General features: G+C 52.0%; 4 protein-coding genes across 4 annotated transcripts; 2 read left to right on the top strand and 2 right to left on the bottom strand.

Annotated features, from left to right (window-relative positions):
• Positions 1 to 559: 559 nt before the first annotated feature.
• OYE32_1 (NADH-dependent flavin oxidoreductase) lies at positions 560 to 2,017 on the top strand (the record flags this gene model as incomplete). The annotated part of the gene is made up of 1 exon (XM_064871244.1): positions 560 to 2,017. One exon carries the CDS (start codon positions 560 to 562, stop codon positions 2,015 to 2,017), a length of 1,458 nt encoding a protein of 485 aa, XP_064733697.1.
• Positions 2,018 to 3,121: 1,104 nt separating this feature from the next.
• PMZ80_002811 (uncharacterized protein) lies at positions 3,122 to 5,161 on the bottom strand (the record flags this gene model as incomplete). Its single annotated transcript, XM_064871243.1, has 3 exons — positions 3,122 to 4,718; positions 4,987 to 5,059; positions 5,113 to 5,161. 3 exons carry the CDS (start codon positions 5,159 to 5,161, stop codon positions 3,122 to 3,124), a joined length of 1,719 nt encoding a protein of 572 aa, XP_064733696.1.
• Positions 5,162 to 6,016: 855 nt separating this feature from the next.
• On the top strand, positions 6,017 to 7,850 carry PMZ80_002810 (uncharacterized protein; the record flags this gene model as incomplete). The annotated part of the gene is made up of 2 exons (XM_064871242.1): positions 6,017 to 7,622; positions 7,669 to 7,850. The coding sequence occupies 2 exons, from the start codon at positions 6,017 to 6,019 to the stop codon at positions 7,848 to 7,850; spliced, it is 1,788 nt and encodes a 595-aa protein (XP_064733695.1).
• A 3,425-nt stretch (positions 7,851 to 11,275) lies between these two features.
• On the bottom strand, positions 11,276 to 13,115 carry PMZ80_002809 (uncharacterized protein; the record flags this gene model as incomplete). Its single annotated transcript, XM_064871241.1, has 3 exons — positions 11,276 to 12,746; positions 12,907 to 13,015; positions 13,070 to 13,115. 3 exons carry the CDS (start codon positions 13,113 to 13,115, stop codon positions 11,276 to 11,278), a joined length of 1,626 nt encoding a protein of 541 aa, XP_064733694.1.
• Between the last annotated feature and the right edge of the window lie 229 nt (positions 13,116 to 13,344).

The following is a 13,344-nucleotide window of genomic DNA, read 5'->3' as shown; positions in this document are numbered from 1 at the left end:
TTATGAGCATTCTAATTGTACTTCTAACACCTCGGCATACAGATCCCAGCAGGCACATTAATAAGCACCATATCACGTCATAGGCATGCCTCAGTAGTTCCCGGCTCATGTATTGGCTTAGGTAATGTTACTCCCTCAAGTGGAAAGGTCTCCGGTCACCCTCGGCGGAGAGTTAGGCGGGAATTGACTGGAGACTTTCTGACTTTACCTGACATAGGGAGTGGTACTTTCCTCATCCGGCACATTCAAGAAGGAAAACGTCGCTCCTGCTTCGTCCAAGTCTGTTGACTAACATCGTGGCTGCTCGGTGGAACCCAGTGCGTATACAATCATCCCAGTTAAGGTACTCGACTCCCAACATATATGTATATATATCGGGTAAATATTGAGGTGTAATCGAGATCTCGGGGGCTTGAGTCTGGAAGTATAAACAACAGTGAACATTCACCTTGGACGACGGTGGACAGTATGATAACCACCTGAGCAGAATAAGGCAAAATCTAGTCGGCAACAATCGGTGATACCACAACATCAACAGTGCGCTCCTCATATCAAAATCATGGCACCTTCCACCATTTCACCAGCATCCACTTCCACAACGACCCTGCACGATGAAGCCTCCAAACATCATGCAGAAGCACTCGCCGCCCAACCTAATGTCAATCCAGGCGTCCCAGGAATACCATACTTCATTCCCCAGCACAAGACCTCACCAGGCACCGCCTACCCTTCGAACACCAAGACTCCAACGCTCTTCCAACCCCTCACCATCCGCTCCGTCACCCTCAAGAACCGCATCGTCGTAGCACCAATGTGCCAGTACTCCGTCGCCGCCACAGGTCCAACAACAGGTGTCCTGACGCCCTACCACATCGCAACTCTAGGCCACTACGCGCTCAAGGGTGCAGCTCTAGTCTTCATCGAAGCAACATCCGTGCAATATAATGGTCGGATCTCACCAAATGATTCTGGTCTTTGGTCTGACGCACAAATTGACGGAATCAAATCCGTTGCTGATTTTGTGCATGCTCAAGGTGCACTGCTGGGTATTCAGCTTGCACATGCAGGACGTAAGGCGAGTCAGGCTGCGCCATGGATTGGGGGTGGTCATGATGGGCGGCGACGGAACGGGATGCGAGCCACGAAGGACGTGGGCGGTTGGGGTCCAGGGGGTGTCGTCGGACCGAGTGGTGGAAAGGAGATGATTTGGGATGGAAAGGACGAAAGTGACCCGGAAGGTGGATTTTGGGAACCGCGGGAGTTGACGCTGCAGGAAATCCAGGAGATGATCGAAGATTGGAAGAGCGCTGCAATCCGTTCGGTCCGAGCCGGTGTCGATGTGATCGAGATTCACGCTGCACACGGGTACCTAATTCATCAATTTCTGAGTCCAGTCACAAACAAGAGGACGGACAAATACGGCGGCAGCTTCGAGAATAGGACAAGACTTGTGCGGGAGATCATCACTGCCGTCAGAAGTGTCATTCCAGAAGGCATGCCCTTGTTACTGCGCTTGAGCACAACAGAGTGGCTTGAAGGCTCAGATGTGGAGAAGGCGGCTGGTGGAAGCTGGGACGTTGAGAGCACCATCAAGCTTGCGAAGCTCTTGCCTGACCTTGGTGTTGATCTGCTTGATGCGAGCAGCGGTGGAAATTATCGCAGCCAGAACACTAGTCAGTTCACGATTAAGGACTACCAGACAAAGAATGCTGGCAGGATCAGGAAGGAGGTGAAAGAGGAAGGTAAGAAGTTGTTGATTGGTGCGGTTGGTCTCATTACCGATGCTGAACAAGCACGGGATCTGGTCGAGGAGAGGGAGGCTACGATTGGCGAGGAGGCGCAGGCTGCTCATGAGGTGACTGATGCGGAACAGGGGAGAGATCCGCATGCTGATGTTGTGCTTGTGGCGAGGCAGTTCATGAGGGAGCCCGAGTGGGTTCTGCGGGTTGGTCATAAGCTTGGTGTTGATGTGGCTTGGCCCAGTCAGTTTCTGAGGGTGAGATTTCCTAAGTTGTAATGTCATTTCTTAGGTAGATGGATATGGCAGGCGCATATGCGAGTTCGCATGAGTTCGTGGAGGTACAGCACGCGGCAAAGCATAGACTCATTCTTCAATCCGCCTAAGTGTGCTAGTAGCGAAGTCTTGACGATGAATGCAAGCGTTCGGCACTCCCTTCACCCGGATATTGTGATGTCAAGAGCAACAACATCCGAAAGTAACCTTGATCGACATGCTATGTGCTGCAGGTATGCCGCGGCACTATCTCGAAGCTTCACGCTCCGGCGCTGTTCTCGGTGGTCTCGTTCGAGCCACTATAAGCGACGGGTTATAATTCGTGCTTGTCTGGATCTCGGTCTGTGAGGTTGATGCATGATTCGCCCATACTCTTATGCGCCGGTTCGTACTTCTGCATACATGCGTCTGCAGCAGTTAGCGTGCCCATGAACGGTCTCACGTGCCATCTGAGCACGAAGGTGGCGAAGAATGCTTCTGGCATGTGCCGCTGGAGGAGGACCAAATAGTTCATTCTTTACAGATGCCGGACGCTGGCTTCACTACTCAATACGTGCATTGAGAGTAGAGCTGCAAGTACAATAGAGGAGCTATGCTCAGCAGGCGATCGCACTATAGCTTCTTCAATCAACCACCATTGACACAGCCCACCAGATGGGATATCGGATCGTGCTCTTGTTTTGACTGGCACTGATGTAGTGTGACTGTGAGCACATGTAATAACAACTTGTTGCGCCAGAATTCCTGTTTCGTCGTGTTGCATAGCTAATACCCTGTTAACAAGCATGTATCATTTCCAAAGAAATTCGTAAGGCCGCAGAGCAATGTCCACAACGCTTTTGAGCAGCGCGAGTGCCACCGTGATGCTAGAGTGATTCGCGACCTCGCTGGGCGGAACCCATTGAGAAACACATGTGGTGAGGAACATTTTTCCAACTGTTCGCCACAGCATAGATGGTGCCATCGCCTCTTATGCCAGCACGTGGCACAAGGAGGTCAGAGTCTCCAGCCCGTTTATAAGCCAGATGGCACCAGACTCTGGAACGTTTGTGTCGATTCAACGACAATGCGAGCCCACCGGAGGGCTCTGAGCTCAAGGTCAACGGATTATATTTTGAGCTCCTCCTTCACGTTGGCGATCAGAACCTGTAAGTCCTCGGCGGTCACCTGACCGATATCCATGACCTTGACGTTATACTTCACCGTCGATGGTTCGCCTAGAGGGATCCGGCTTGCCACGTCCAGAGTTTCGTCACTTCCCGTCATCTGCACAGCGATGGGACGCTTGATGGTCCTGGGCTCATCTTGTCCATCGAGCCGTATCCTCTTAGGCTTCTTCGTGCTATCGTATATGATCGCATGAGAATTTATGTCTTCTCTGCTCAGGCCAGGCTTGAGGAGGGCACGACCACTATATGTGGTCACTGAGACACACCAGCAATAGCCGTGCCTCGTGGTGATGACGACCATGCGACGTGGGTGGACGTAGATCTCTTCGCCCCTTGGCCCGAGCACGAAGTTCTTGCCGCGTGCGCTGGCTTGTGATCGAGCTGAGGCGGCCCTGCCCGTCGAAGAGCCTGCAGGCTCCGGCCACAAGATTGCGAAGACTTTGCCAGAGGTGAAGAAATCAGGGCTCCGAAGCTTGTATGCTTGCTTCCAGTTGTTGCGTGTGATGGGATCAACGATGGCTTCAGGATCCACCACGTCCAGCTCGTTGTTCGGAAACTCTCGAGTCAACGCGTTCAGGGTATTCGCGGTATTGATTGGACGCGCAATGGCCGTGGCATTGTCCGAGGTTGCATTAATTCTGCTAGAGCTTCTTCGAGGGCCGACAGGTGGTACATCACTTACTTGCAGTGGGGGTTCTCCGATTGCCGCTAGGGGTCTGGGTCCGGTTGTTGGAGGCTGGTGGAGTGTTGATGGCAGCAGTCGATAACTAAAAGGAATTGTATTCCTGCCGCTCTGAACAATGACTGTGCCTGCAGAAAATCCTGCTTGGTTTGCAAAGCGTCGATTTTGATGCTGCTGGTCTGCTAGTGACTCCGGTATGGCCGGATCTGGGGCGTTGGTAGCACGCAAGGTGCTGGAGACTGTCCGCTCTGTAGGAGCGCTTCGCGCAATACTTAACCTTCTTCGTCGTGGTCTCGCAGGGATTGCGAGAGGACCATGTGCTTCAGCTTGATCTTCCACAGTACTTCTCAGCGCACTAGCCCTGTCGTTAAAGTCGCGCTTTTCCCGGGTGCCAGTTCGCTTCAGATGCACAAAGAACCTACCATTCTCGAGATTCGTTTGCCGTTGACCCCACGTGATCTGTAGAAGCGCCAAACTGTGACGACAATTCTTGGACGAGTCGGATTTGCCCATTCTCTCAAATCTGATACTTTCCCTCAGTAGAGTTCGTTCGGCCTCTTTGTCTTCTCGCCAGAGGTCGGAGTCGGCCTCGATGAAGTCGACGCGTTCATCTGTAGAGCGGCACTTCACCAGACGCTGCAGGCCAGAACCTATCTGCGGAGAAAAAGGAAACTCTTCATAATCGTCATCGTCATCGCTTTCTTCTTGCGTATCGTCTACAGCTTCGACTGTTTCTCCGATGGGTCGTGTGGCCAAATTTCGAGCGCCTGCAGGTACACTCGTCCGAAGCGGAGCAGCTCGGGAATCCCTGGGTTGCCCAGTACCGGCCACAACTACCTCGGCGTCCGCACGTCTGGGGTGATATGATCTGGACCTCCCCGTTTCCGATTGTACAACGAAACTGTGGGCGGATCACAAGGTCAGAATTACCGCTCTGCGATCTGGCTCCGTTTTTGGTAAAGGATGGAGTCAATCAAGAATACTCACGCGCTAGAAGGATCAGGCAGTCCTGACTGTCCACTTGTCAGTCTATCTGTCGGCTGAGGTCGTACAGAAGGCGGATTTCGAGGCCGACTACTAGATCAGTAAGAAAACTTGTAGATATTGCTGAGGCGGCGTACCTCGGCAGAGCCTGTGCAGATACCGGAGCGCGTTCTCTCTGCGTTGGGAGAGGTTGATCCTGCTGCTGTGGCACTAGTGGAACGCATTCAGACTGGGGATCGTTGCGCAGAGGAAAGCATACGTACCAGCTCCAGGTTGCTGTCGCCGATGGCGATCTGGCGTATCAGCAGGCATATTGGCTGATACGGTCGATCAAGGCGTTCCAGTACAAGCATATCGTCAACTTATCCTACCCATCATCCGATGGTGATGCACATGTACAAAGGCGAGCTTCACATACAAACGGAAAGACCATCGCAGTTAACAGGAGCAGCTGATCCGTTCTCCTATGATGCACCCCATATAAGCGCGCGGAATGTGACCGAGTGACAAGCCGTGTAGACATGGCTCTGAAGGTTGCGTCGCATCGTAGTCGGCTCGAGAAGACCACATAACTGGGGGAAGATATCTGCATGCAACTAAGAATTGTTACATTAGGCCAGCGCTAGCCACCTGGTGGTAGTGGCGTTTCGAGAAAGGAGAGCTGTAATGACCAGGACGACTTTGTAATTTCGTTACGCTAAGCAGTTCAACCCTCGGTAATGAGCCGGGAGCTCAGGCTACCTAGGTAACAGTACATTTGCAATCGTCTCAACTTCGATTGGATCAACTGAAGTACTTTCTCACAAAGCAATCGCCTGATGAGTCTGCAGCGTTCCATAGTGAGGCGTTGACTCTGGAAGGATGCTTGGTTGACAGCTGCTCAGGTGCGATCCGAAATTGGCGGCTTCGGATTATTAGGTATGGCTGAAACAAGCTTAGGCCACTCACTTGTTTTGGCCCACAGAGCCTCTTTCTGTTTGTGCCGTTCTTACCACTATCACTACTGCTCGTGATCACATCGGGGCACGGGGCTATACACGCTGGGTCCGACCATGTGCATAAGCATAAGCAGGTTGCCGCTTATCGACAGCTCTGCTGATTCATGACTTCAGTCATGGTCGACGTCGTCCAGATCATCGCTAGATCGCTTAGCACTGATCTTGGAACATGGAATCTCCCGTGGACGGAAAGTCGATAACATGGCCCATATATGGGAATGCAACCCATGGCTCGAACGCTGAAATTCAGGAACTAGTGGTACCGAAGCCAGACAGCCTGGCCTCGTCGGGCAGCAAAGATGAACCTACCGCTATCATCACTGATGATGATCAGGACGTGGTCATCAGAGGGTCAGAAACTGGCTCAGTATCATCGGCGCGCACGATGGATTATGGTGCACTGTTGAAGGAGATGCCAAGTTTTGAGCCATACACATATTCTAGTAGTGGATCTATGGCAGGCATTGGCGAAACAGGCAACCTGCAAGGACAAAGCATCAGAGATCCGGTCAGAGAGCCACTTGTGCGTCCTGTCGTGAGTGGTGCTTCTCAAACTCTGGACGAAGTACGAGTAAGACTGGAGGCAGTCGAATCGCAACGAGAAGAATTGTTACTTGCACAATTGAAGGTCGAGGAAACAGAGACTTTGTCCGCAGAAACACGCAAAGATTTCAGGCGCGAGATTGCCAAAGGGACTATCATGCAGCAGAATTCAGCGGCACCTGACGACGAGGCTAGAGGATATTGGGGAAAACACCTGTTGAGGCTGGACCAACTACTGAGGACGTTGGAAGAGAACGCCAGAGTTGTGCAGCGCCAGCAACGTCGCGTGACTTTGGCACAGACCAAATTCAGAAATGCTCTTGATGAGCTCTACGTGACCTTCACTAAAGGTGCCCGTCTAGGCGAGAGTCAAGCCAGCCTCGCCGATATCGGCGATGAGACTCGAACTTATGGTCCTCAGTTCCTCGGTGGCCTCGCAACTGGCAAGAATGATTGTACAGAAGACCAGGACATATTGATCGCAGAATTATTCGAGGCGCCACTTCACCCAATGAGTGTCCATACCGACTCCGCAAATCGAAGTCTAGTTTCATCTTCCAGCTCTGGTCTTGCCAGCCATCAGCCGCAGACGACAGAGCAAGCATCTGTTGCCAGCCGCAAAGCACGATCGAGAGCCGCAAGGCGAGACGTTCGCGCCGCATTAGCGTCAGCTCGAGAAAGCACGGTCCGTGGCCAGAACCTACCTGCTTTACGTGGCTTCGGCGACCAGCTACTCTTGCACGACTTGCCCGAAACCATGCTTGCTGCAGAAGAATTCGAGATACTGAAGGCTGATGATGCCTTGGTTCGCATACGGCTTGACGATTTAAAACCCGAGCTCGAAGGCGCTTGTCTTGCACTGGATTCCGAGCATCCAACCAAGCCAGTCGCTCAGCCACGGCGGGGGTTTGCTCAGAAGTTTTCTGACATAGATCGTCCTTCACTCGACATTAACGACTGGGTATCTCTGTGGGGCTCGAGCATGTCTCAGGACTCCTGGGTCGATTTTCAACGCACAGTTCATTATCAAGACATCGTACCAATTGAGACTCACAGCGGAAGAGTGCCGAGATTTATGTTGCGGCGATATGATCCAGCTATGATTACTCCTGTAACAGACTTGCTTCGAGTGCTCGACATCCCGTCGATCCCTGTTCAATCCGGGATTGTGCAAAGATTACAAGTGAAAGTGGCGAAAAGTATCACTGATAGCTTGAAGGTACATTATACAGGTATGCTATGATATCCCCTTTCTGCATCATCCTAACACTCGAGCAGGAAGGCACTCGCCACACTCGCCAAAGCATCGACTCTCACCGAACCTGAGTCCCGACGCCTCGTATGAGAACGTCACTGCCGCAGCCGCAGAAGTGCTGTCAGGTGTTCAGTCGGAACAGCCACACGAGGACCAGCCACAGAGCTCAGAACAAGGTACGGAGAAGCCTCTTGAGCCAGACTGAGTACGGCCGACTGCCACATCATCCCACTTCATCAAGCGCACTACAAAGAGATCGTGCTCACACGGCCTGTGCATATGTCTCGTACGTACAGCAGGACGACTGTACGAGTTCTTTCAGCACATTCTTGGCATTCCCCAGCGGCATCAGATGGCGCAATGCGCTTCTGGCTCAAGCGCTCCACCTACAGCAACAACGAAGAGGTAGCATGTCAAATGCCATAACCCAGCCATCGCACGGGGTGTAGCATTGTGTTCGCTCTGCAAATTCACAACGAGGCCTTGAAACAAATGCATCTCAGAGGCTGGGGCATACAGCCGTTGACGTCGAAGCACTCAATTTGTCGTGCTCAGATGGCCGCAAATGAGAGCATATCTTGATGTGCAGCCACTCAAGCTTGGCATCAACCTCGAATGCATGGCACAGAGGACTCACGATGTCATCGAGCAATCGAAGCTCAGGCACTGTAATGACAAATACGACTGAGATGGAATAAGATGACCCGAATTCTGCACTTGGGATGCTGATGCAGGAACAGATGGCCCAAATCCCTGCAATCCCGAGAGTGTGGTCGGTCTGCTTGGCACCACGGCTGTAGAAGCGAAGAGATAGACTCTGGAGGAACCGAAGAGGCTTATGCACAGTGCCTGAGCGTAGAAGACTTGATTGAAGTAGCATGTGGCATCATAGGTTGGAAGACTCGCGGCACAGCATGTGGCGTCCTTCCCAATTCGCGGTTGTTGACGTATCACGACGCGATGTTTGGGGTTGAAAACCTTTCCCGTAGGCGAGGGCATGCGAAGGTCGTGAACAACACGCTTGTTTACTAGTATTTCTCGTTTGGAAGCAGTCGCAGAGTAGCATATGCGCGCCCTGCATTGGTGAGGTTCGTGTCCTCATTCTCAGGTGACGAAGCGCTTTTGTTTTGCCTTTTCTCGAAGATGTGTCCTCGCGTCCCACTTCCACCTTGTTCCCAAGGCAAGAGCACTATTTTGGCGTCATGCGTCCTGCTCGATTTGCTATTGTCCCCTGCTGCAGAAGCTTTGCTACGGTGAGCTATGTAGGCAGCTAAACTTTACTTGAACGTGCTATGTCGGCTTCTGCTCCATCAGGCGGAGCCAACCATAAAGAAGAACAAGGGCGGGAGCGGAGCAAGCTGATCGAACATCTCCTGGATCCTATAAAAAATTGTGATGACATTGCCTCCTTGTACGCGTTCATTAAGCTTCTGACATAGTGCAATCCTGTTGGCACACAAGCTGGTACTTGACTGTCAGGACTCTTCTGCCAGCGCACACTGACACGTCGACGACAGAGTCATCTACAAGCGGGACGTTGGGCATTCAGGTGAGCTTCACGGCTTGGAGGATATGGTCGACTTCCATGGAACGTTCACATTTGTCATTACACTCTTGTACAGTCGAGTCCCACGACTACGGCAGCTCATGATGCCAAAAGGTCATGGCCGCAGACGAGACACTGGATTTTGTCAGGCCGTGTGTGCGAAAGCATGATCATCCTTGGCAAAGCTGGCACAGTCGAGCTCGCAGACGCACGAGCCAGCAAACCAGTGGAACGAAATATCGAATGCCACTGCCTCACCTATTGGGTATACCGCAGGTCCGTCGCAAGCTAGTGCGGGCTTCTCAGCAGGCAACAGAGTCCGTGGAAGCCAATCCAGAGGCGAGATTGTGGTTCTGACCACTTGCCTCTCCGTTTCGTCCATGCAAGCAGACGCAAGATGACATGGCTTCGCTATCAGTGGTCAGTCAATATTAGCAGCACGAAAGAGCGGTGACGGGTTCAGCTAAGCCTATTCTGGGTCGGCGTGCTGGTAAGGCTACCACTTGTGTCTTTCCAACAGTGTAGGGTCAATGTGCTCAGCGCTGGGCTCAGTGAAGTGTGCTATCACAAATATGTGGTGGCAACGACGATGACTCCCACCTACGGTACGTCGAGCGGTGCTACCAGCATTATAGATGGTCTTCTACGTTCTTGCAGGCTGCTAACGAAGGTAGGCTGGTTGAATTGGATGCTGGCGACGATCTCGGGAGCCGTCTTCCTAACCCTAGGCCAAATCACACCTTGTTGATAACCCTGTGGACTGCGATGTACACTCCTTCTCATTGTCGCAAATCCCGAACAGTTGCTACCAATGGAACAAAGCCTTGTATTACACGAGGCCTTACATATCCCTCTACAGGTTGCAGCCACTGAGCCAAAGCCGTTACAACAGTCTTGGAACCCAGCTCTCGATGCAGAGCTCGGCGTTGTTGACACGATAGGAGAAAGTAGGGGCTGCATTTGTGCGACATCTATCGCTTCGGTGTTCAACAATCTGTTTCATACCAACAAGAAGCTCTTGAGGCAATGGTTCATGATGTGTGTATAGCATTGGCCCATGGTCCGGGCCATGAAGCCTGTGCGAGGTCTCAGGAACCCGGTCTTGGCACTTCATGACCATACAATGCGCATTTAGTACCTCGCTGCATGCCTCACTATTGCGACCAGATACCACTCGCGTGCAAGCAGCTCGTCAAGGGTTTTCGTATAGATCCCAAGTATTTCAGCCACAGCCGGAGGAACCAAAACAAGTGCGCAGCTGCTGTGGGCAACAACTGCCGTTCCAATCGCGGATAGATCTGCAAGGATCACACGAGAATCACACCCCCATCCTTGCCAGATTTGGTCTTCTCCTCTTTTCTTGGTAAGCTTGTACACATCGCGATTGACGCGTTTAATCAAGGCTCAACACGTAGGCCGTCCGTTCCGTAATTTGTGCAACCGTCTGGAACGAAATGCCGTCTAATGCCATCAAAGGCAATTCTGGCTTTGATACGACTCAAGGATCGGGCGTGCTGTTGGTCTTGGCAGCGTTACAGATAGCGAAATGAAGCTGTCACAAACTCGAATTGTTTGTATCAAGCTGTTGCTCGTGGTATTCGCAATCAAGCCGCGGCATCTTAGCCATTCATCCAGCTCACAGCCACAGACATCTAATTGGCTGAGCATCTGAGTCCGGTGTGACAGATTCCTGGACTGGTGAGTATTGTTCATGCTCTCGGCTCGGTTTGGGCATTGCACCGAGGTTGCGGAGCGTTCCGCTCGTGTCGATTCTCCGAAGACACCCAGTGTCACGTCTTCAATGCTTCTGCGGTGGTCGGGGCAAGTATCACGAAGTGCTGCTGTTCTCGTGAACTACTTATTGTCCTTGCCGGACACTCAAGCCCCTGCCAAAATTGGTTCTGAGCTCAACGCATGCGCCGTGTCTATCGCTCAGCGATAAGGCACAATCTGCGACGCAATTGTTATGCGCTCCAATGCGATCAACTTCGTGCCTGATGGCGACTCTAAGAAGATCGAACGTATATGTTGTGATGAGCAATAATCCATCAAAGTTGCTGCTATCTCAATGTTTGAGTCGCTGATCACGCTCTTGACAGCGGCGAAACCTCCTCATCGAAATTTAGAAGCAGAGTGTGAATGTGGCTTGGGATCACATTCCCCAGATGTTGAACTTTGATGTTGTGATTGATACTCGATGGCTTAGCATAATAGAGTCGGCTGGACGGTTTGAGGGTCTTGCCATCTTTCATCTTGACTGCGATTGGATCTTTTGGAAATTCAGGCTCATTTGGCAGTAAAGTAGGCTTCAGAGTGCTATCGTATACTATCGTGTGAGCCGATCTTTCTCTGTCTGACAATTTCTTCGCAGTGATTCCCTTGCCGCTGTAAGTCGTTATCGGGATACCAACTGAAAATCCGTCTCGCATGTTGACAATGATGAAACGGCGATAATTACTGAAGATCTGCTCCTGGTTGTCAGCTTGTGTGATGAACCCGCTCTGCCCAAGCCTGTCCAGAGACGCGCCGCGTGGCACATCTTGCATCTCAGGTGGTAAATGTGAGCCATAGTTTTCATGCCAAAAAACAGCCAACATGCTGCCAATCTGAAAGACTTCGTCCTTCTTCTTGCCATAGTAGACCTTATAGCTTTCGTGCAGTTGGTTCGTCACTGCCTTGGGCCAGCTTTTCGTGTACTCTGGGTTGGGTCCTGGACGGTAAGGTCGGTCTCCAACTGCTGCTGGGCCACCCCGAAAGGACCCTATGTCCGAAGTCATACTCTGCCTGCGCTGGCCTTGACCAGATGACCTTGTTGCAGTTGGTGCCCCCAGTCCACCTTGAATGTTCGGGGGCGGTTGGTTCATCGACTGCGAGGCGTGCCGGGCTGGTCCTCCCTTACTCAGGCCTGCAGTATTCATGGCACTTTGAGGTAAATTCTGTGACCCAGGTGCCTGCGTCACTGTCCCAGGCCTCCCTGAAGACTTTTTCACAGCGTTGTCGCCCTCGCCCTTCGCCTCCTTGATTGTCTTTGCATCGTGTCGGTTAGGACCTGTCGACGCTCCAGTTGGGGCTTCATGCGGTTCTTTGCCCACTTTCACTCGAGCCTTCTCGAGGTAATTCTGGCATAAGAGTTCAAACTCGTCACGGTCTTTGCCCTTTCTATTCCGTCTCTCTAGCCATTCGATTCGTCCTTCGATACTTTTAGCTCGAGAACTAAGTTCTAGCATCAAATATCGCTGAGCAACGCGTCGAGCAGCTTCCTCGTCGCCACGTTTGATGTATTCGAGGACAAGCGTGGCCAATGTACTGAAGTCTTCGTCCCAGATTGAGGGGTACTTCTTACAAAACGTCAAGCAGGTATCGAATTGCTCTTCACCGTACCCGATAAAATAGGTCAGCAATTGAGGGATTGGCTGCAAGATTTCAGCAAGCGTGGGCTCTTGAACTGTCGCTGAATTTGAAGGCCTGGGCCGCGCTTGCCGTGCTTGTTGGGTTTGTTGACGGCTCGCATGCACATAATGTTCAGGCACGGTACCGAGGGGTACATTGGAGGCGCTATCAGAGGTTAGCGACTACCACTGTCTGCTTGGTTCAGACACAAAGAATGTTGACAGTTCAATGAAATATGGTATGTGCCTGACCTGGTTCTGGGCGTGAGTGTAGTGATTTGGCTGGCACTGCGCGGCACTGTCTCCCGGTCCGGATCACTGCTGACTTTTCAATGAATGCCAACAAGGCCATTAGAGGCACGTACTCGGATGCTGTAGACGCATCCTCCGAGGCCAACACCTCGTCAACTTGTCCTTGGCGAAATACTAAGGTCTCTAACACCGATGTGAGTCCTCAGCGCAAGTAAACACTAACTATCTTGCTCTCACCTTCACGTGAGCCTAGTGGCTTCGCACGTGGCTTAGGGGGCGCCATAACATCTGTTCAATCGCTGTGAAGTACTTTGTGACAGTACGCAGAGCAAGACTGAAGCGACCGCGGAGTATTGCCTCCAGAGTCGGGTGTCCAGCCTGAAAGCAAGTAGACATGACTCTATATGTTGCTTGACAGTGGCCGCAAGCGATCTCATGCAGCTTCAGAGGCATGATGCGCTGGCGACCATCTAGTGCTCGATGATGTACGTGGCATGTGCACGCGCCCATAG

Source organism: Knufia obscura, assembly GCF_036327395.1.
Source record: "Knufia obscura strain CCFEE 5817 isolate CBS 148926 chromosome Unknown scaffold_2, whole genome shotgun sequence".
Taxonomy (NCBI): domain Eukaryota; kingdom Fungi; phylum Ascomycota; class Eurotiomycetes; order Chaetothyriales; family Trichomeriaceae; genus Knufia; species Knufia obscura.
Note: the sequence above shows the minus strand (reverse complement) of the source record. Positions and strands in the feature narration are given on the sequence as shown.